The sequence below is a fragment of the Manis pentadactyla genome, chromosome 8 (assembly GCF_030020395.1).
Source record: "Manis pentadactyla isolate mManPen7 chromosome 8, mManPen7.hap1, whole genome shotgun sequence".
NCBI lineage: Eukaryota > Metazoa > Chordata > Mammalia > Pholidota > Manidae > Manis > Manis pentadactyla.
In genome coordinates this window covers 8,717,364-8,742,185 of record NC_080026.1, presented here as the reverse complement: position 1 = coordinate 8,742,185, position 24,822 = coordinate 8,717,364, and the positions used below count along the sequence as shown (strand labels likewise).

Sequence of the window (24,822 nt, the reverse complement as noted above, 5' to 3'; positions counted from 1 at the left end):
TTACCAGTGGTTCTACCACATCTACCAGTCATCAGTCTTCACCACACTTCTCTACCTTATTATCTCTGTACCTACGCGTAAAGTTATTGAATTTTAGAACCGGGAAGGGCATGAAAAAAAATCATCTAGTCTAACGCATTGTACTCATGAGAAAACACACCCAAAAATCGAAGTGACTTTTTTGAGACCTCCCAGATGTTCAGCATGGACAAGTGGACTTGGACCCAAAATCTGTGGTCTACTCCAGTGCTTCTTCAGCTGATAGTTCTATAATACAACCTCTCCTACCCTGAGCTTCCAAACGCAATTGCTTCACCATTAGAATCCAATAAAACCTCAATTTCCTGCATCACTCTCGCAGATTTCCAAAATTTCTCCCTGACTGTTCAACTTCCCTAATTGTCCAATATTTTGGGAAAAATACAGGAGCTAGAGCAGAACTATTTCCATCAATATTTCAAAGAAATGTTAATAGCATATATAAGAGGAAGGAAATTGTTTATTGAGCACATGGTAAATGCCAGGCACAGTGTTAAGTGCTTTCACATTACCTCATTTGACCTTCACAACAACACTGGGAGAAGAGTATTGTTATGTCTGTTTCAATAATAAAAAACAAAGACTCAGATTCTTTATCAGATTTGACCAGATGCTCCAAGATTAGTAATCATCGGCAGTGAGGTCAAACCTAGTTGCGCCTGATTACAAAGCCAGTGCTCTTTCACAAAAACATGCTGCTTGAAGCAGCCCTTTAGGGTAAGAAAACAGCCAGTTGGTTATTTATCAAGCTACAAGCATGCAGGAGATAGAAAGAAAAATGGGACATGACCTCTAGTAATTTCTGATGGATTTGTAATTATGATACAACAAAAGAATGTTTACTATTCAACCATTTTATTCACAAATTTGTTAGGAGTCAACAAAAGAGTGTTTAATGTGGGCTGAATGTCAGTTTAGAGGAGATGAGGCTGCGGTTGGACCCTGATGAATATGAATACTTGAGATGAGGAGATTTGAGTCAGAACACTCTCAATGTGTATGAAGAGAAGAGTGAAATATTTTCCCTTATGTAAACATATAAATTGATAAGTCTCTCTGATGGGGCTGATGGTGGCTGATTAGGAAACAATGGACGATGGAATGGTACAGGAGGACTGGGATCAGATGCGGGGCCTTGAAAGCCTGGAAAGAGTGTTGAACCACAAACATAGACAATAGATACTTTAGCAAGGTGAAAACATACTGACTGCAGGTACTATAAATACCATTTTAAGAGTAGTTATAGGATTAAAAAAGAAATACCTTGAAAGAAGAGGTAATGGGTCATGTCAAGTCGTGTATGAGAAGTAAAAAGTAAGTTAAAATGGCTGTTAAGAGTTCTATGTTTGAAGCTAGAAAGTACTACTAGAGGTAGCACAGACTGAATTGAGATTGTTAGGATTTCTAATAAGCTGTGAGAAAGATGGTCTTTCATCTGTCACATATTGTGTTTCAAGTTATCCTTGAGCAATGATCTGTAACAGTTGGAAATAAAGGACCAGAACAGAGTTTATACCACAAGGGTAAATAATTCCTGAGTTGTTGAGTACATAGAAACATGAGTGAAAGACATCCTTAATAGGCATAAGAAAAAAAGACCAACAAAAGAGGTTGAGATGGAGTGACTGGAAAGATCAGGCACCATTGGAAAAAAAAAAATTCAATATCACTGGTGCCAAAGATGAAGAAAATCTCTAGAATCTAGTGGATGTTCTACTGAGTTAAATAATGCAGTGAAGTTGAGATCGCATACTGGGGTAGACATTTTGGTCATTGCTTGCCCAATATTCCCATTTCTCCTTCTCTTGGGAATTGCTCCTCCACCTGTATGATTCCTCAGGACTACCATGCTTTCACATGACTCCACCCTCTCCTAAGACTGATTAAAGGTCAGCCTCTGACCCAAACTATACCAAACAGTGTCCTGTCCGGAGTCTGAATTGGAACTGAAAAAGAGATCCAGTCTTTTTCCAGTGCAGAGGTTAGAAGATACAAACTCAGTGAGCCATGCCTAAGCATGTTTCCTTATCTAGAGACAAAAGATGCAGTGAACATTTGGGCTAAATCTGAGGTGCTTGCTCAAGCAATTTGACCCAAAAAGTATGGCTAAATTACAAATGCATTTTTACCAACTATTTCTTCTCTTGTGTGACTGCTACTGAAGCATTTTATTAGGTAATTTAATTTGAAACTATGCCCTCTTTCATACAGAAATCAATCTTTTATGAATATTCCCTTCCACAGACATGGTTTCTTTAGAGGCTGTATATATTAAAACTGCATATTTGTGGCACCCAAATTAGTTATCATGGTTTCTCTGGACTTCCAGTCTATCAAGAATGACAGCAAAAATTGTAAAGAGTTTGCAACTAGTAAGACACCATCATCAATCAGCATGAACAATGACCTAAATAATCAGCATTTATACCAGTTGAATTTTAGACCTTATTGCTGAAATTCCTTGTAATATTCTTTTAGATGTTTCTTTCCATAAAGAAAGAGAATTTAATTTGGGGGGTTCCACATAGGACAAATGGATTTCTCCTTTGGTCTGTATCCCCCACCCCTGGCCAAAGGCAGTAAATACATTTCAAATGGACTTACCAGGTTCCCTACAGTCAACACACTGCTGAACTGACCAGTCATGGGGTAGTGCTCCATGGCCATAAAGAGAGTGTTTAAGACGATGCAGATGGTGATGGAAAGATCGACAAAGGGATCCATAACAATCAAGTTCACAAGGTGTTTTATTTTTAACCATGCATCACAGCAATCCCAGATCAAAAACACATTGGCAAATCTATACCAGCATGGTGGACATTTCTGTCTAGATTCTTCAAGTTCTGGAGGAGCGATAAAAAGGAAGAGTAGTCAACAACTACAGAAATGAACTTTTGCTATTACAGATTATACATTATTTGATAAAAATGATGCTCTACTTGGGGATGGAAGTTCATGTTGCTTAGCTTAACAAACTTGAGAAGACAATCCCATTAAATATTTTTACAAAATGTTCATTAAAATGTCATGTAAATAGGCTTTCTCTTTTAAGTAAATGCAGGATATGAAGACTTCCAATTTATCATTTTGCTTCAGACTAATTTCATTACCTAATAACTAGATAATGGCTGATTTAAATACTGTCTTCTTATCAAAACAATTTTAAAATAAGCTTTATAGAAATAGTAAATGTTTTTATAAATGTTAAATACCAATCATTATTGTTTCTACTTAAAGTACCTTTTAAAGAACACTGCCTAAAACTGTGATTCTTACTAATATGTGTGACCCATTCTCTCTATCTCCACATCAGTATTTATCTTGCACACAGTGAGAATGCAGTATGCCCTTATTTTTAGTATAGATTGACCAAAATCTACTTGTTATTCATCTTTGGTCGCATATTTCAGAATTTTAGCCTAACATACAAAAATGTTGCTAGAAATTTTAATGGATGAAGCCTGTAGTAAAATAATTATTGTTACTGTTCAATTAGCCAATATATCAATAGGGCAAAATACAAAATGTAGTTGATATTTTCTAAAGAACATATTTTAGATATATATGACTTACATAATTTAGACTTAAAAAATGACAGTTTATGCAGTATCCCTCCAGACTTCAAGAAGTGGGGACTTATTTAACGAATGACCAAGGAGCTCCTTTGCCAATATCAGGAAGCACTTATGTAAGGTCTCCCTTAGAGGAATATTATGGTTTCTGTGAATGTGGGGGACGGAGGGGAGATCTTTTTTTAGGATGCCTTTTGAAGTGGAGCACAGGTTTTGATAAGTCCCAATGCACTCATATACTCCCTCCACTTCCCTGTCTGGAGAATAGACTAAAGCTTGGAAAAGATGTTATTTTGTGCTTCTACATACCAAGACTTAAAGAAGGGGAGTTTTTAATTATTTGAGGATAATGTAACATATGGTTCAGTCCTCACTGGTATTATATTGAATGGGGAAATATCACTCTGCAGACAAGGAGATGAAAGAAGTAAGGACAACATTAGTTTTTGTAATTAGCATAATAATTCTGTATTCCATACATCATCTATGTAGGTCTATTATATAGTTCCGATCTTGGGTAATTGACTTTGGAAATTCTGTGAGGAGAAGGAATAGTTTTGTAAAGCATATAATAATAGGAAGCTGACCACTTCATAGCCTGCTTCTTACCCTCCATTGTGTTGGTCAGGATGCTGGCTATGCTCACGGCTCTTTGCCTTCCAGAGGAATCCTCCAGCATGTCCATTGAAATCTGGTAAGAACTTAGTCTTCTCTTTCTGACTTCCGTTTCAGTGGTGGTGCCCTGCAAACCAAATACTGATGGCTCAAACCACCCTTTTCAATGAGTAAATACAATACCACATGGCATTTCTTTGGATAATCATGCCACATGCAGATTTCCCAGGTAACAGTTTTCAAGGAATAATAAAATATTTAAGTATAAACAAAAATTATCACAAGGGATACCTTTAGTAAGAATTCACCAGTCAAATGCAATTGTATAGAGCAATTATGTTGCAAGAATATTTTAATTAATCTGTTGGAATTTTCAGGGAAATTTTCATAAGCATGCTAAAGTCATCTATTGTTTCATTTCATTCAGATGCAGTTATTTTCAGTTTGTCTCAAGGTTACTACTCAGAACAGTTGCCTGCCAAAACAAATAATAGGACTATATGGTCCCAAGGTTGAATTATTTTTCTTTGATGCTGCATAGACAGTATTGACATATATGGGCTAATTTGTTTTCCATGCACAAACACAGAGATACAATGAAATGTGTGTACTTTCCTGAGATTTCTTTAATTATTTCTATATGCCATCTTATAAGAAATAAAAACATTTTAGAGTCATTTTAGTAGACACCAAAACATTTTAGAGTTACTGTAATATTAACAAGTATATGAAAACTGCCCATTAGCAATATATTGGTTATATAACATTTAATTTTAAGTATATGCAATTTTCAGAAAATGAGTAGGTCATGATACAATTCTGTGTGAACATACAGCTATAATAATGATTTCGTTGTCAGAGTGCCAATTATTTTGTGTTGGTAGGTCTGCTGAATTTGCAGATGTGTGTTTCATCCCAATCTCTAAAAACTTGGCTCTTTTAATCAAAAGCATTTAAAAGCTGATGATCCCATGAAATTTAGTTGGTTCTAAAATTTCTATTGTTTCCCATTCAATAAATCATATAATATTTTTAAGGATTTTCATTTTGGGGAAGCAGGATGGTATACAGACTGAATTGCACTGTCCTTGATTACTTCAAATTGCTGTAAAATGTCAGTGTAGCTAACATATCTATTATCACCTCTGGCAGAAGTTGTCCAGTAGGTGAGGTTAGAGCTGATGGTCCACCCACCAAGGAAACCACACCATTGCAATCCACAGTGCTGTGCATCTTCCCATTGGCTGGAAGCCCTGGCACCATCCTGGATGACATACTGGCCTGACTAACGTTACTGTTGCGTCGCTCTCCATGTCTGTGCGGCACAAACAGTGAGTCTCTCCGGCTCTCGCTGTCTTCAAATGTACTGTGCTCATCATCGGCAAAGTCATTTTCTGAACCGACATCCTTAACCCGACCTCTGAAGCTGAAAATGCTTGTTTTGCTATTGCGTCGTGGGGAAAACAGGGAGCCACGGATACTTAATAGAGACTGAGGAGAGAGCAAGAAAGAAAGGAATCGGGGGGTGGGAGGAACACAGTTATTTCATAAAAGTCTTAATACTGCAGACTCTATTTGCTTTTGGGTTGGAATAGTCTTGCTCTTAAACACAGGTAATCAAGTTTATAGAGGACAGACATGTTTTGATATGTTGATTAAAGACCACAATGCAAATTTAAGTATAAAATGTTTTTCTCGTTAAGAATCCTGATTTGCAGTTTACTAAGTGCACAACCATTTCATTTGATCTTCACTCTAGTATTGTGAACTGATTTTATATATAATAATAATGTTAGAGGTGCAGAACCTGATGCTGGAGAGGATAAACAATTCTGTTTGGTGGGAGTGGTGGCTAAACAATTATTGGGCCTTCAGTCCAAAATACTATCATCTGAAGGGCATGCAACTTGGAAAATGAGTTATGACTCAAGTAAAACTTGGCTCAAATTTAAAATATTTGTACCAAATAATCACTTTTGGATAATGATTTAAAAACACACCATTATCTTTTTGTTCTCCTTTTTTGGATTCTGAAAGGAAATTAATTTACTCTTGTTTTGGACCTGTTGGTCTCTATGCACATGGGAATGAAAGTCATGAAACTTACCTATGATGCTGTCTTCCAAATTTGCTAATAGTTTTCCAAATGGCTACTAATGATTGACCTTATTTGAGAGAATATATGTCATAGAAAACACAGCAGAGAGAATTCCTAAACTGCTACATAAATTACTATTTATTTAAAATTTAACACTAACTTACAAAAGCAAACAGATACCTGACTTTATCCAAGAGGGTGATGTAGGAGGCAGCTTATCCTTCTGATCTCACTTTAATTTTATTAAAAGGAACTAGGTGATTCCAAAACTTTTTCATTAAATGTAAATAATTTCAGGTACTGGAAAATAAAGATTTAATATGAAGTCCCTTTTCTCACTTCTTGAATGAGTTTTAAACTAGCCGCACCAAATAACTGTTTATTTTAGCCTTGCTGATAGTTTTCAAAAACATCTCTATTTAGTCTGCAAAATCCGTTTATTCCCCTCATCAACAATGACATTCCCATTGCTTAACCCAGTTCATCTCTCATGACCTCTCCTACCTCTCTTATAGCCACAGTGAGATACACACATGCATACACATACATATGCATATGTATCCAAATGCCAGAGGAAACATGCCTGGGCCTTTCCATTCTTCCTCCAAGTTTCAGTGTAAAATCAAATAAAATAATTTTAGTGGAAAAAAACATAGTAAAGGCATACTCCATCAAATTTATTTTTGGTCCGTCTGCCTAATTAGGTCATGTTGATTTTCTTGGGCCCCATTTTTAGCTTTATTTTTATGGCTTTTCCCAGACTGCAAAGTACCAGAATAATCTTTGTTGTCCTCTGTCTCAGTCTGGAAAGATGTTCTGGAAAGATGTTATTCATTAAGAGATGTGCTGTTGCTTTGTATTTGGTTAGAATATCCGCAGGAACAATCGGCCCTCCAGCTTGTCCAACCTGAGAGTATCTTTGTGACACTTAGTTTGCAGAACACATTGGATCACCCAGTGTCAGTCAGTAATTAGACTGATTTCCCAGCCATCAAAGTGATCAAGAAATTAGATATTGTGAAGACATGAGTTCAGCCCTCAGCAGTAAAGAATGTTAATGTTTTTAATCTCTTCACACTCTATTTAAATTATCAATATAATATTGGTTGTGTTTAGACTTGCATTTTGAAAACTTAGTATGTATTTTTAGGTCCCAGGTTTTTGGAATTGGGATTCAGTAAGTAGTGGGTAGGACTCTGGAATCTAAATATTCAGCACACATTACAGGTGATTCTAATGGGGTCACGTCACCCTATACTCACTGTAGTACTACCTTTGTTTTACATTAATCCCTAGGATGGCCTCAATATAATCATCTTAATATACTTATGTTCAGAGACTGTCTTTGGAAATGGAAAGTCAGTCTACACAGTATTGGCTGGGAGTATGTATGGACATACATTATGTCCATAATGTATCTGGTACATGCCTTTAATCTGTGTGTTTTTATGTCGGGGTGTTTTCAAAGGCGTTCCAGATCTTTGAGTTATTTGAAACTTCTATTCTCTCTTTGGAAAGTATAATAATAGGTGTGAGCACAGCTTTCAAGGCAACAGAGACTGAAAAAGAAGATAACAAAAATAGTATTCAGAGAAAATAAGCCAAAAATAACACACTAGAAGATGCAGCAGAGTGGAGGGAATACCCACAGCTGTGGCAGCCCTTTCTCTAGGGAAAAGAAGCTTTTGTATTTACAGGACCAAAAGGCCATCTTTCTTTGACTCAGGCATGCCAAAACATGAATCCCAGGCATCATTTTTTTCCCTTTGTTCTGAAGATAATTATGAACCCTTTCTTTCAATTTTCCATAACAAAAGGGAAAAGAGGAGAAATTAGGTCTGTAAAACGCAATCCTGCGTGCAGGACTGAACTCTAAGTGGGCTGGGAAAAGTCATCATGGAAGACAGTGCAGTGAATTTGAAGATGTTCTAGTGGAAATGTGTGAAGTGAGTATTTGCTGGAAATACTCACTTAATAGCATTTCAGGTTAAATGTGTGTACCTTATTAGTGTTTTCAATAAGTCAACAGCTACAGTTGGTTATAGCTATAAAGCTTCTGCTTTAAAATAAATTGTCCCAGTGTGTCCAAACAACAGATAAAATCTTTGGGGAGATTCACTTTCCATTCTACACCATTAAGGGTGTTCTCATTTTGAACTAAGAACATGTATTATCCATTTAAAAATACGATAATGTAATAAGTGTAAAATAACATTTAAAATTTGTTAGTTGAGGGCAGGGTACCCGTATTTTATGGCTTTTCTGCCTCGACATTTTCAGAAGATACGGCTTTTCGGAACAGTGTGCCAAGTCCATCTTTATGCTCCCTATTCTCACTTCCTTCATTGGTTCTCTTTCCTATTAGAGAGTCCTTTTTTGTTTATACAACCAGAAACCGTAAATTGTTTCTGGTATATTTTTGCTTGTGACTTGTATTAATGCTCCCTACCTGTCTTTACTAGGATATGTAAATATCAACATGAATAGGCTTTCTTTTACTTTTAAAATATCTACCATCTGTCTGTCTACCCACCTATCTTGCTACCTCTCTATCTGCAAATATAAAATGAACCTCATATAACATGTATATATTGATTCTGTTTTTAGTATTAAAACTCTTCCTGCCAACTAACTTCCCTCTGCTATTACCTCTCTGTGGTTCACTGAACACAAGTCTCCCAGCTGTTCCTGAGCATTCTGGCCATACTACAACATCAGGGCCTTACAATTGCTTTTCTAAGAGCCTGGAATGCTCTTTGATGAGATAGCCTCATCTCTCCCCTCCTCTAAATATTTGCTGAAATGTCTCCTTTACAGCGGGGGCTTCCCAAACCATCCTATTTAGATTTATTTTTACCTCTGTTTAGTACTGCTGAGCCCCTGCTTTATTTCCTGCATTATTTATTTTCTCCCATAGAACTATCACTTCTAACATAGTCTGCAGTTTATTTATCTTGTTTATTGTCTGTCTCCCCCTTTAGTATAAAGTTCCATGAGTCAGTGAATTTTATCTTTTTTGTTAATTGAGGTATTTTCAGCATCTCTAGAACTACTTCTGTCATATTGTAGGTATTCAATAAATATTTGTTGATTGGATGAACAAGTTTTTTTTTGAGCATGATGATGAGACAGTGATAGAAATAACACTTTTTAAAAACTCAAGTATATTCATGTAAGTATTGCTATAATGCATATACATTTGTGGTCATTGATACTGTTCGAAAGTTTTTAGTTTCTCTCATTTACAATTCATTCATGCTTTTTAAATACTAAGAACTTTACTATTTGTCACATAGGGTTTCTATATATTGCTTAATCCCTCACATCTCCTTAAAGCAGACATCATTATCCCATTTTACAGAAACTTTACAAAGTACAAGAGATTCAACCAAGGTCATGGAACTAATTTTGAGTTCAGATACGAGCATAAACTTATGTGACATCAATCATTGTGCTATAGTGTCTCATAGTCTTAATCCTAATAGTTGTAAGAATGCAAAAATATCAAGAGACAGTTCACGCCAAAAAATCTGGTCTGAGAAATTAACATGCTCTGTAGAGCTTCAGGTTAATCCCAAATGTTTTAAACGGATTTAATACCACACTATGTTTCTATTATGCAAGATAGTAGATGGATCTCTTGATACTAGCACTGTCTATAGGAAAATGGTTTTTATCTTACACCTTTTTGTGCATGCATATCTTTTTTGTTCTAATACAAGAACTCAAATTATAAGTTAATATAAAGGTTATTTCTTTTGTGAAGTTGTATTTGCATATTCAATATAAATTATAAAATAAACATTCATTGATAACTTGCATATGCCCCTTCCTCCCAACCAAGAGCTAAACACTGTACTGACTTCTGTGCTTATCACTACAATTTGCTTTTAAGTTTTTGTTCTTTATAAGAAGGGTACCATACCCATGGTTGTCATACAGTTTTTTGCTTTAACTAAATTTCTATAGAGTGTCCCTCCAAGTATTATCTTTATAGAGTACAATTCTGACCCATGTTAACATGAGTAGAGGAGTTACTAATTCATAGCACATGGAATTCCAATGGAACCAAATAGTGTTCAAAGCCATAGCTGTACTTACCACAGATTTCATAACTATTTACTCTTTACATTATGCAGCCTATAAAACTTATTAACAAAGAGTTGAAACTATGTGCTCTCTTTGACTTAAAACTGTACCAAAGAATTGGGTAGTTGGCATTAAATCAGAGCAAAAATAGATTGTCAATTTGGTTCTCTTTCAAGAGCATTAGGTCATAATTTCATTCTGATGTATCATAACATGACACCTTATTAGCATAATGGAGACTTATGACAGTACAGTTCTCTTATCAAAAGAAAAAGGCAAAATCCAGATACATTTATTTTCAAAATTCATACATATGTTGCAGTCACAACCTCAGATAATAAAGTCAGAAACCCATGTGCAAAGAAGATAAGTTCATTTGAGGTCTCCAAATAGAAAAGGTAAACAGATTGCAAAACCATCTTACTGAAGGGAGAAGTTTGATAGGTTTTGCTCCCCTCCACCCAAAAAAAAAGCATATTAAGAAATGTGGTCTCAAAATAGTGCCATATTTAAAGCTAACTGCCTTAAATTAAAAGTTATTAATGTTTCAATTAAAGCCCCTTATAAAGACAATTTATGATACAAATTTAAATAACTATGTTAAATGTTAGTTCACTATCCTTTAAATCAGCTACTGCAAAAATATACCAGAACAAAATATAGCATTTCCAAAGCAAGAGAAATGACAAAACCAACTGGAGCACTTAGTGTAAAACCATACCTGATGAGGGGAGTAGAATTTCTTGTCGCTAGTCAGTCGGTTTCCATCCCTGGAGAAAAGGAAGCTTCTTTTGACACTGTCCTCAGACTCAGATTTGGGAAACCTGCCTCCCTCTCCTTTGTTAATTCCTTCAAGACGCTCCCTCTGTCTCCTCTTCTTCCTTCGGTTCCTCCACTCCTTTGCACTTTTGGAGCTTAATTTCGATGCTTCCGAAGAACTCTCCAAGAGCTCTCCCAGCCCACCTACTCCACTGAAATCTCTGGAAGCAGCCGCTGCTGCTGCGACTGCCTATTTAAGACAAAGCCAGGTGCCATTGAGAACATACAATTCTGAAAACAGTTGACTAAGATACAAATTTTGCCATTTTATATTATTGACCATTTGTGAAAATTATGCCTTCTGGTCATTTCATTGTGTTTCACTGCAAGAGAGTTTACTTAAAAATAACACAGTTTTAAACAGCATAAAACGATATGCTAGCCTGTGCATTAGGGCAAGAAAAGTCTGGTTTGGCATATTTCCTGGAGAGGTTTGTTTTGTTTTGTTTTTAAAACTGTTGAGATTAGATTCATTTCAGGGGACAATTGTTCTCTTAAAAATATTTTCTACTCTTTAAAAACAAATATTCTCTAGTGGTGGTTTCTGGCCTGGTTACTATTCTAATTTAATCCATAGGCTTATTTTTCCTGCATGTGTTTGTGAATGACTGATGGATATTTTTTTCCTTCTAAATCTAAAACAAAAAGACTTACCTATTTTTGTGAATGCAAAGCATTTAAAATGTCTTCTATTTTACCTTAGATGAAGGCAGTTAGAATGTATTGGCTAGTTATCCCCTTCCTTTATTTGAATTACATTCAGTACTGTAGTTCACATCCTTGGGGTCATGTTATCCCAGATATTAACATGATTACTTTATTACATAGCACTTCTAGTTTTAAATGTTTATAAATTATTTATTCTGATGATTAAAATAACAAATGATTAAAATATGAATAAGTACCTGAAATAATCATTCAAAGGATATGAAAACTTAATTCAAATATTTTCTTTCAAAAATTTCAGTACTAATTAGACTTAATCATTTTGAATCTTTATACCTACTAAAGAAATACGGCCAGCTCTGAGGTGAAACATAGCAAATATTTTATATTTTCATTTGTATGAATAATATTTTAGACTAGAAATGATCTAAGCATGACTAGAGAGGATACGAAGCAGTAATACAGTGCCTATCAAAGTTGAGTTCTCATTAGGTATATTCCTGTTTTTAAATATAATAGGTAAAGTGGGAATGATTGAATTATGAAGTTATTATTTCAACTCTGTACCTATGTCATTATAAATACAAAGAACCCTAATTTATCTGCCATTTTGTTCTAACCTCTCCACTAGACTATATGCTAGATAGGAATGTTTTCATATGTTTTTGTGCATACTGCCTCTATGCTGGCTGACATATAAAAGGGCTTGGTAAATGTTTGGTGAATAAAGATGCTAAAAGGCATCGTGCTGTCAGTTGTCTCAGACACTGGGGTGGGGGGTGGAAGAAAAAGATATATTTAGACTTGACTTTTCAGGATCTCATAAAAGACTATGTGCTGAGTGGCCTGAATTTAGGAAAGAAAGTAAAATCCATTTATAATGCTTTGCCAACTGCGCTTTAGGTTTCTTCCTGAGGAGGAGCAAACCTTTCTAAGTAGCTTCCATTTCTGAATCTCTTCTTAACTAAACTAAAAGATATATAAAAAGGCTTAAAACTGAAGGTGCTATGATACAAATTCTGTAGGATTAACATGATTGCAGGGATGGGAACCATTGTACTAAATATGTGTTGGGTGAAGCAACACATAAAATGTAACACATACATAGTTTATATTGAATACTGCATTCACTATGCAAACCCAGATCTAAGACCAATATAAGACAATACCTAGCATTTAAATGAAGCATTAATTCAGAATTTGGATATTTATAGAATTGCATATAGTCATATAATCACATTTTTTATGGAATTCTTGATCATTATTATCACTTCTAATATCAGTGATAAAAGATGAGAAATATTAAGGACTTTTATACATATGAGTAAGTTTAATAATATAAATATGTGTAAACAAATGAAGCACCTATATGTAGCATGTTAAATATAATTGCATAATGCTTTGTACATAGAAGGCAAATATATAAACCACTCATCCCTTTTTATCCAAAGTTCATAATTCTCCTTTCCACTCTTATAAGACAGAAACATGCAATACACAGTGTGAATCATTTATTGACTTGTTTGTTATTAGAAACAACAGAAGTGGTGGTCATATTCTCTTGCCATAATCTGAAATCTTGTTCATTTAAATCTCTTCCAGAATTTGTTTTGCATAAGACATGATTTCCCTACTTTTTCTGGTTAACAGTTCAAACAACTCAAAACCAAAACAGATTTTGAAGGCAACAATGGTAACCTCCCGACACAACACATTTTCTGTCACTCATCAACTCAAAGCTGTCACTTGTTCCACTTCCAGCGATTTGCCGATTCCCTCAAAGGCAGATGTTTCCTGTCACCTCCCATGTCTGTGTACCTGTTTATACCCAGCTCTGTAACATGACCAATGTCCTGCTTACTTAGACTAATACTGTTACTTTCACAACCAGCTTGCTGAATTCCTCTTGTAATACATAACAAATATGTGCTTAATATTTACACAGGGAGTAACATTTCTTCCTTTAACATTTCTGTGTGATTCAAAATAGGCTCTATAGCCCTCTGTAAACAATGAAACCACATGACTACTAGTGATGATCTTCCATTTTAAACATAAAAACTAGTTTAAAAATCCCATTCAAAGTACAGTTTTTTTCTGTCAGAGCATGTCATATAGGATATGCTATGGGATATGCTATACTGGTCACTATTAGACATTTAAAGATCACAAATTAACTGCCAAACACAATTATGATGATCTAGGACAAAACATTTGTTTCTTTGTCGGGTTTTATCTTTATCTTTTAAAGTTGCACTTGGTTTGTGAGCCACTGAGCTGAATATGTTATTTTTTCACGTGTAAACAATACTAGCACTAGGAGGTCTCTGAACAGATAATAAATAGAAATGGAAGTGATATTAGGCTTCATGAAGTCATTGGCTAGATAGTAACTTTTGAAGAGTGGCAGGTGGTTTGCAAGATTCAAGTCATACTGGAGGACCAAGTGTCCCTCTCTGCCTCCAGCCCCTCCTTCTGCTTCAACATTAGCTATTTACTGGTCAATGTCACCTATGTCATCAATAAGGAACTAAATTGGCTTGGTACTATGTCACCCTAGGCAGTATTAAAACACTGCAATCCATTTAAATATTTGTATGTGTAAAATTAAAGGTGAGGCAAATCATCATTTGATCAGTGGAATCCAATAACTGACTTTTAAGTAAAAAGAAATGCATTTTTTTAGTTGACCTGATTAGGATGTAGATAATTAGTTCTTTAAATTTCTATTAGATATAGTGCACTTTTATTTTTAAATTAAAAAGTTTGCACCCTTTTCACTGATGCTCTTTAAGATTGATATTTTACCCTAAAATGGCTGAATTTCAGAATACATTTTTATGCCAGTACTGTTTTGTGTAGTATTTTGAAGCACATTGTTTTGTCACTTGAAATACAGTAGAACTTTCTGGCAAGCATGAAATATACTTTATAAATTTTCAAGTATCACTAAATTTGTTTATAGCTTTCCTTTTAAAATCAACTCTAATACTCTTCTGTATGCACCAGGAGGATGAAAATAACAAGCCAGCAAGTTCAGCAAATGTTAAGTATATAGTTTGGCTGGGTAACAAGCTAAGCAGTTCATTAAATTGCTTAAAAATTGGTCAAATCCCTGTCTCCCCAAAACTGCCTCAAAAAAAGGAATGAATGCCATATACTGTGTATGTTCAGAGTAACTCAGAATTATTGAAAACTTAAATTTTGAATCTACAAGAATATATTGTCATTCAAATAATGCTTGAAATATCTGGAATCATCTATCTGAAAAAAATTCACTATGTATCAGAAAGTCACTATGTACAAAAATTACTTGGACTTCTCCTTTTGGCCAACATGTAGTAACAGGAATCAGATTGCTCTCCTTCCTGAAAACTCTAAAACAGACAGCACACATGTAACAATGGTTTTGAAGTCACCGTATGAATGGGGCATTGGGGAGAGTATTCAGAAGGATGTTTACTTAATTAATATAGGGAATTAGCCTTAGACGAAATGCTCTAATCCTACCTTAGAAATCTTCAAACATTGCAAAATATCAAACTGTTTATAGTAATATAGCTATGTCTTCAAAGAAGGATCAAGAATTATTACAGGAGTAGGAAAATACCCAGCACCCAAACAGGTAAAATTAACAGTATCTGGAATTCAAATGAAGATGGTCAGGAATGCAAAAAAAATATCAGGAATATATGAGCAATAATGAACAAAAAAGTTAATTAAAACTGACTGAGAACTAACACAGATGTTAGAGTTAGAAGAGAAGGACTTTAAACAGTTTTTTAAAAACATTATGTTCAAAATGTTAGAGACAGGGAAGATATGAAAGAGCTTTAGATCAAGCTTCTAGATGAAAACTACAATGTCTGAGATGAAAAATATATGGGATGGAATTAATGGGAGACCAGACATTGCAGAAGAAAAGATAATAAACTTCAAGAAAATAAACTTGAAGACATGGGAATAAAAATTATCCAAACTGAAACTGACAAGCTGATTCTAGAACTCATGTGAAGCTAAAAAGGACCTGAAATAGTCAAAACAGCTTTGAAAAGGAAGACCAAAGTTGGCAGCAACAACTATCTGATTTTGCAACTTACTAAATGTGTATAGTAGTTAAGAGAGCGTTGAATTAGTGTAAAAAGAAACATCAATTAAATAGAATAGAATACATAAATAGACCCACTCACATAGGGACAACTGATTTTTGACAAAAGTTCAAGGTAATTTAGTGGAGAAAGGGATGTTTTGTTCAACAAATGGTGCTGGAATAATTAGATATCCATATGGAAAAAAAAAATCTCAAGTCTTAAATCACACCTTATACGAAAATTAACTTAGGATGGGCCATTGACCAAAACATAACACGTAAAACATAAAATTGCTAAAAGAAAAGAATCAGAGAAAAATCTCTCTGATGCTGATTTGGCTAAAATTTCTCATAGAACACCAAAAGCACATTCAAACAGACAAACAAAAAGACTTGATAAACTTTACCAGCTTTTCAATCAAAATTGAAAACTTTCATCGTAAGCGATACTGTTAGGAGAATAAAAAGATAAGTTACAGACTGGGAGGAAATATTTGTAAAGCTTATGTATAAAAATGACTAAAGGATTTATTCCCAGAATATATAAATTCTACTCAAAATTCAATAATAAGAAAATAAACAGCCCAACTAAAGAAAACAGTAAAAGATTTCACAACAGAAATTATACAGATAGAAAATAAGAATGTGAAAAGATGTTCAACATCATTAGTCATTAAAAATATGCAAAATAAAAAAAATGAGATGTCTAGAATGACTAATAATACTGACCATACCAAATGCTGGCCAAGATGTGGAGGAACTCTAACTCTCACTAACATCAAGCAGATTTCACTATGCCTTCCCATGATTTTCACCTTTCAAGTTTTTCTTTTTTCTTTTTAAACAAACACTCTTTGCCTGTGTCTTCTCCTCAAGACATGATGACCCATTTACCATGTCCCCTAGTCCAAACAGCCTTTAATGTTAATGAGAATTTTAGAGTTGGAATTCAATAGCAGGTGCCTTCCTTATATCCTGATTACAGGCTATAGCAAACACCTTTTGTGCTTACAGAAACCCAAAAGTATGATTAAGGGTAGGTACGTCTAAAGTGTTCTTGTTAACATTTGAGATCAGCTAATTTAAGAATAAAACCTCAAATCATAATTAGGGGTGAAACATGAATGATTGGAGATATCTGTTATGTGTTTTTTTCATGTTGAACTGAGTATCAAATTTCCCCCTCAGGTTTCATGAGACGGATGCATAGTTAATCTTATCCTGAATGTGTTTTCCACCCTGAGCTTATTTGTTTATGTATAAATGTATAAAAAGTTCCTTTGACTCCGACTTTAGAAATAATTTTAAGTTTGAATAGCTTTCTCTTTTCTAATGACACCACCTCTACTCCAAATGAGAAACCAGTTCTAATTTTACTTCTGTGGTACAATATCCCTACTTAAAATTAAATAATAATCATAATAATAAAGCTTTGCTTATAATCACTCAGTACCTGAGCTTCTTCCTGTTGCTTTTTAAGCTGTTCAAGCATTTGCTGAAATTCAGCCTCTTTCTGTTCTGCCTCTTCCAAAGTGGCCTGATTCTGCTCCTCATAGGCCATGGCCACCACTGCCAGGATCAAATTCACCAAATAAAAAGAGCCCAAGAAAATCACAAGGACAAAAAATATCATGTATGTTTTTCCAGCAGCACGTAATGTCTAGGGAAAACAAGGGATAATTTCATGAGTAGTTTATGTGATGTTATTAAATAAAGATTTGATTTGCATCTTAGATAGTCAGGAAAAGAATGCTTTTTAGCACCCAGTGTAATCTGAACAAGTTTTTCGGTGTTAAAATACACACTCATACATACACCCCCCCCCCCACAAACACAAAGTCAATTATCTGTGGCTTGAGTTTTGTATCATTTGATATAAACAAACACTTTTCAAATTCGTATATATTTCAAATGTATTGGATATATAGTTGAGCTCCACTGAATTTTTTCTTAGAGTCCATAATGGAGGTCAATATCAAAAGTTAGAGCACTTTCTCTAATTCCTTGGAATGTAGTTCCACTTTCATGCAACCCATACTCCACACCATCTAGCAATAACATCTTCCCTTCTAGCCCCAGTAAGTCATAGGTTTAATTTGAAATTTTTATATAGTTATTTAAAAAATCTTTCCACATGTTCTTTTATATCCATGATTATAAACTCAAAGTCATGAACATTCCTTGTATCCTCCATAGCTCCTAGCAGAATGCCTTTTATATAAGAAGTTTTCAATATGCATGTAGTGACTGGATAAACAGTTTGGATCCTAGGCACACTTGCTTTATACTGGACCCTCCTCTCTATTCTAGAGTGCTATAAACAAGTTCCCATAATTGTCATTTCATATACATTCATAAAATTAAATCCCATGCATGTGAACTTGAGCCTTAGTGCTATGGTTTGAATGCCTGTGTACCCCCCAAATTCATATGCTGAAATCCTAATGCCAAATGTGATGACGGTATTAGAAGGTAGGGCCTTTGGGAGATGCTTATGTCATGAGAGTGTAGCCCTCATGAATGGTGTTAGTGCCTTACAAAAAGAGCCTCCAGAGATCCCTAGCTCCTTCCACCAGGTGATGTTACAGTGAGAAGTTGTCAACTTATGAAGTAGGAAGGGGCTCTCGCCAGAATGTGACTGTACTGGTGTCTTGATCTTGGATTTCCCAGCCTCTGAAACTGTAGGCAATATACGTCTGTTATTTAAGCTATCTAGTCTGTGGTATTTTGTTAAAACATCCCAAATGGACTAAGATACTTACCAACTGGTAAAGGTTCTCCCAATAATCTTGTGTCATGAGTCGAAATAGAGACAAGAAAGCCCAGCTAAAGGTGTCAAAGCTTGTGTAACCATAGTTGGGGTTTCGACCAGCCTTCACACAGATGTATCCTTCTGGACACTGGCTATAAGACGGAAATGGAACTAAGGTCAGCATAGCAATCATAGCTCTTTCAGTCTATGTTGATTTATGGGAATAGTCAAAACCCAGAGTTGCTGCCTGTGATGGATTTTCTTGCCTTCATTTCCAGAGCACTTTAAGTAATTGCTCACAGTGAAAATGTTAGATTAAATTTATTAAGAAAACCGGTAGAAAACTTAGGTGCAAAGGAGTCAGATTCACAGACATTTGGAATGACACAGAGGCAGCAACCCCTTATCATTGCCTCTGACACCATCAATATCTCATTCTTTACAAAGCTGCAGAAATCAGTGATTAAAAATGAAAATCTAGAGAACAGCTGAAGGGTAAGGAACCATTTAATGAGCTACTTCATTAGCCACTTCTTTAGAGTTTTCTAAAATAAAGCTTATATTTTAGAACAATTTTAGATTTACAGAAAAATTGCAAAGAGAGTACAGAGACTTCATATACCCCATGTCCAGTTTCTCCTGTTACTAACCTCTTATACTGGTATGATACATTTCAGTCAATATTGATACACTGTTATTAACCAAAGTCCATGCTTTATTCAGATTTCCTGTTTTTTCCTAATATACTTTTTACTTTCCAAGATCACACCCAGGATACCACATCGTATTTAGTCATCATGTCTTTTTAGGATCCTCTTGACTGTGACAGCTTTTTGGACTTTCCTTCCTTTTGGTCACCTTGATAGTTTTGAGAAGTACTGGTCAGGTATTTTGAACAATCCTTCAACTGAGATTTGTTTGATGTTTTTCTCATTATTAGGTTGGGGTTATGGATTTTGGGGAGGAAGACCACAGAGGTAAATTATTATTTTCATATCATATCAAGGGTACGTATTATCAATAGGACTTATCACTATTAATGCTAACTTTAAGGTTAGCATATTTGTCACATTTATCTATTGTAAATTTACTCTTCTTTTTTTTTCCATATTGTACTCTTTGGAATAAAGTCACTATGTGTAGCCCACACATAAGGAGTGGGAGAGTTATAACCCATCTTCTTAAGAACAGAGTATGTACATAAGTTATTTGAATTCTGTGCATGAGAGATTTATTTGTTAATCTTTCTCTACTCATTTATATGAGTATATACTCATAGATAATCATTTTATACTCTGATTATATTCTAACCATACTTTATTTTATTTTGTAGCTCAAATTGTTCCAAGTTTGGTCATTGGGAGCTTTTTCAGTTGACTCCTATATCTCTTTGGCATAACTCCATGGCTATGTGTGTTTTGTTTTTGTTTGTTTGTTTAGCACTTTCTTATTTTCTGGCACAAGATGCTCCAGGCTCATCTTTTATGTTTCCTTCCCTAATCCCAGAATCAGCCATTTCTCCAAGGAACCCTTGTTTTATTGGAGAATCATATTAGACACCAAGATAAATGTGTGTATGTGTTTGTATATACACATGTATCTCCTTGTTCTGTCAGCTGGGAGCTTAGAAGCAATGACTCTGCCTTAGCAACACAGTTTGCACCCAAATCATGGTTTCTAATACTATCTATTTGTCTATCTATCTATCTATCTATCTATCTATCTATCTATCTATCTATCTAATCTATCTATCTCTCTATCTATGATCGATCTCTACTATCTATCTATCTCCATCCATGCCTAAATTAAGCAAAACATGAGGTCATGTCTCCAACTCTTGTTCATTACCACAGTCCAATTCAAGACTCTTTCCTTTGCTTATCTGTAACTTCTACTCCAAAAGTGGGAAACCTGGCTTTTGTCATCAGCTATCTAAGTAATGGTTCAGTGCCAGTACACATGCATAGTTGTTTCAGAATTGTCAAGCCGTACTACCATGAGAAACAACTTTATCTGCTAAAGTACAGTTTCTTCTGCCTTTAGTCTTACAGAGTCCACTCATTTCTCAGGTTGCTTAGATTAGCACCTATTCCCCCACCTCCTTCAGTGAGGTTATTTTGTACATTTTAACCATATTTAGATACTTTTGTCACATTCTGTGTTTCAACCTGGGATCCCCAACCTTACAAATGATTTTTGAAAAATCTGTGTACATTCTTCACACTATAAAGTTCTGTGAGTTTTAACAAATGCTCAGTGTTCACCATTACAGAACCATGCAGAATAATATCTCTAATCTAAAAAATCCCCGGTGTGTCATCTAGTCAAGCCCCTATCCTGAACCCTGGAAAACACTGAACTTTTTATCCTCTCCCTTGTTTGTCTTTTCAGAATGCCATGTAATTGGGATCATACTGTATGGAGCTTTTTCAGATTGGCTTTTAAAAAATAATGTGTTAATATACATTTAAGGGTCATTAAAATCACCATAACTACCCTAAAAGAGAGACTATATTGCTTTCTCTAATTTAGAAATAAATAAACCCAGATACAGAAGACTTAAAACACTTTTCCATGGTCAAAGAGTTTATAAGGATTTGAACCCAAATATATATGAACTTTAGGACCTGTGCTCTTATTCCCTACACTCTCTTCACAAAAGTTGGGAAAACTACCAGGGAAAAAAAATTCCCCAAAACTCCATCTCTATCACTGGTAGATGTTTTCACTAACACTCAGATCTTCATGGCTATAGCAGTTTTCCATTTTCTAGGATGACTCAAAATACATTCTGTGTAATTTCTGTAGTCTAAGATTACTATTGCTATTCCTTGGCTTCTAAAAACTTAACACTCTCAATCTAGACTTAAAGTTAGTTTACAATACTCTTGGGAAAATATGTTAAGTATGAGAGACTAACAGGATGACTAAGATATTACAGTGTCTCTCATTGTAGAATGTGACTAAAAAGAACTGTTAAATACGCCAACTCAGACTTGGACATACCTTTGACATGCATCCGTCCCTTGGCTTCTTTGTACATAGGGTTTCATGCTATCTCAAGAATACCTAAGTCCCTCAAAGCAGTGTCCCAGCTGGGCTTGCACCATGAAGAACATGTTATATTCTGGATCTTTTCTAGCCACAGCAAAATTCATCCCATCAAGACATACCCACAGCAAGCAAAATGTGCCCATCTTGTGTCCCCTTCCCTATATTTTTTAAATGGCTGTGGTGGGTTTATAGAAAAGACAGACTCTGGGCCTTCACACTTTGGAGTAATAATTCAGGTACATCTTAACTGAAATTCTGGAGAAAAGCTATTCACCCAAAGGGATGATTTTAATGGCTGTGAGTTTAGAACAAAGCAATCCAGTTAAGCCAGAGACAGTACTTCCTAGGCAGGCAGCATACTCCTTATTATATACATGTAAGGCTACACTTGTATGTTGTTTACTATCTGCTTTTTTCCAAGTGTTCTACATCTTTAAAAAAATGTGTTCCTTACCCTGCATCTGAGCCATTTCCACACAGTAAAGGGTCTTTTTGTCCATCCAAAACATAAAAGTGACCTGTTAATATAAAGAATAAACTATTTCATTTCATGTAAACCCTATTGATATTAGGCATAAATGGAAGTTTGACTGTATCACTTATTTCCAAAGTGGACACCAGTTAAGTATATTTACAAAGACGGCTTCAAGCCCACAGCGTCAACTATTTATAGTTGAAAACTCATTCAGGAACACTAAGGTTAACAGTGTGGCAATATTTCTTACTGTCATCTTCAATGTAATCCTTCCAGTTAAATGTACTCATTGTTACATTAACAAATATCCCATTTGAATCCACTGTGCCATTAAAGTAGGAAGTGGTGTTGGTTTCAAAAGCAGAATCGCTTGGGGGCCATTGCAAGCATTTATTCCGCAGGTTGCCCATGAACAGCTGCAGACCAATCAGAGCAAACACGCTCAGACAGAACACGGTCAGGATCATGACGTCTGAGAGCTTCTTCACAGACTGGATCAGGGCCCCCACGATGGTTTTTAAACCTTAGGGGAGAGAACGATAGGTCAGTTGACGAAGAGTAGCATAAGCCATAATGTTTTCTTAACAGTCACTCACATTCTCTTTGCTCACAATCAGTTGCTCAGCTGTTTAGACACCAAAGCTTTATGGACAGCCAAGTGGTTTGAGAAATGGATGAAGAGCAGCTTTTGTTTATGAACAGTGCACTTTCTGGAGGTTCAGAATGAAAGGATAAATATCTAGACAGGAAGCTTTTTTATGTGTAGTTTTACATGCTGCCATGAACATGTAAAGACAAATGAGTTATTTTTCATTTTAGATTTTGTGTTTCATGAAAATGTTTCCCTTCCACCTATTCTTTATACGAGCCTCTAAGTAGCAATGATTCAGAGGAGAACATAATTTAAAAATACTAAAAATCCCATGCCACGTGCTGTTCAATAACAACCTTTTCTCCTTTTTAAACGGAAATTCATTTTCAAAATAGAGCTCCAGTGAATGGTAAAATCCAAATGAGTTAGTGAAGCCATGGCAGCAAAGCTTTTTCAGAATGTAAAAGAGAAAACTTTACATCATAAATGCAAAAAAAAGAAAGAGAGGGAGGAACAGAGTAAAACTGGTATTTTTTATAGATACCTCATGCAATTCTCTGTTAAACTCAAAGACTGACTTTATTAATAAGAATAAAATTTCTAAAATTTTAGGCCATGAACTGCATTGAAACATTGTTTGACATTTAACTCATTTGACATTCTTAAAGGTGACAGGAATAGTAAGCAACAAGGCTAATGATCATAAGTGCAATTTTAACCTCAGTATTATTAAACTAAATTTAAAGTCAGCCCCAGTGTTTAACCTAGCTCTCACCTGGAATGACTGAAATTGTTTTCAGTGCTCGGAGAACTCGGAATGTTCTCAACGCTGAGACGTTGCCCAGGTCCACAAACTCTGTCACGTACCTGTAATAGGGAGTTCACACACAAACACAACACACAAGAAAAGCTGGAGATGTAAGGAGCCTACCATCTTACACCAGTGTATTCTTACCTGGAATTACAGAAATAGTTTTCAGAGCTCTCAGTACTCTGAAAGTTCGAAGAGCTGAAACATTGCCTAGGCTTATAAATTCTGTTACATACCTGGAGAATTAAATCAGAGTTACTGATAGTTTGGGCAAAGTTTATACTAAATAAAGAATGAAAGCTGAGTGTGGTATACAGAGCCCCTTGAGTTTAACAAGTGCAATCGCTGTCGACCTCGGGGTGCCATATGCCAACCAAAAGCTGCTTCTAAGAAATAAAATTTTGTTGCTTCATTTCAGGGTAATTTTCACTAATATGAACAAGTCTGTTTTCAAAACTAGCCAGAGTACAGTTGGCGGTACTAAATTTATAGTCAAAAGAATAACTTCATTCACATGAAGTGGAAGATTATATGACATGAAAGTAATTCCTTTCATCGCTCATTTATCGGATGTTTTTATCTTGCAATATGTATTCTAGTATGTATTCTCGAAATATTTGTGCCATAGTTAATTTGGTAACTAAACAAACTTTACATTTAAAATAAATCACAACAACCTGGTTTATGCTGCAACTATTTTCATTCCTTCGAGCTTAATAAGTTTTCATAAATACTCACGCCATCACAATGACGCTGAAATCCAGCCAGTTCCACGGATCACGAAGGAATGTAAAATCTTCTAAGCAAAACCCTCTTGCCAAGATTTTTATAAGTGACTCAAAGGTGTAGATTCCAGTGAATGTGTACCTAGAAAAAGCATCCAAATAAAAATTAACAATTTCATTTGAACAACTAAAATAGATGTTTTCAAATAAAGCAAATCCTATCCGTTTTTGGGTTTTTCAATTCACTAAAATCTCCATTCCGTACTTCTACTTAGCAATGACTCTACTAGTTTAATTAATCTATAAGCCTGAGTAGAGGGTTAAACTGAAGACATAATATCTTCCCCAAAGGGTCTGATCTTGTTTAATTACTTAGTTTTAGAATAATTGTTTCAGGTGTTTTAGGATAATCATCAACTGGACCC

The 24,822-nt window shown here is 35.2% G+C and overlaps 1 protein-coding gene across 7 annotated transcripts in view; it reads right to left on the bottom strand.

Annotated features, from left to right (window-relative positions):
* LOC130678827 (sodium channel protein type 3 subunit alpha) overlaps positions 1-24,822 on the bottom strand; it is a 113,240-nt gene that overhangs the window by 50,855 nt on the left and 37,563 nt on the right. For 2 of the 7 annotated variants that reach the window (XM_036884368.2, XM_057505476.1), the window contains 10 exons: positions 24,411-24,539; positions 23,637-23,728; positions 22,520-22,792; positions 22,249-22,312; positions 18,751-18,892; positions 17,442-17,648; positions 11,135-11,422; positions 5,370-5,717; positions 4,221-4,353; positions 2,644-2,882 (listed from right to left, as the gene is read on the bottom strand). In XM_036884368.2, coding sequence (XP_036740263.2) covers positions 2,644-2,882; positions 4,221-4,353; positions 5,370-5,717; positions 11,135-11,422; positions 17,442-17,648; positions 18,751-18,892; positions 22,249-22,312; positions 22,520-22,792; positions 23,637-23,728; positions 24,411-24,539 — 1,915 coding nt within the window. Of the gene's footprint in view, positions 1-2,643; positions 2,883-4,220; positions 4,354-5,369; positions 5,718-11,134; positions 11,423-17,441; positions 17,649-18,750; positions 18,893-22,248; positions 22,313-22,519; positions 22,793-23,636; positions 23,729-23,816; positions 23,909-24,410; positions 24,540-24,822 lie in introns of those variants that run through there. The other 5 variants (XM_057505477.1, XM_036884373.2, XM_036884375.2 and 2 more) reach the window with 5 other exon arrangements.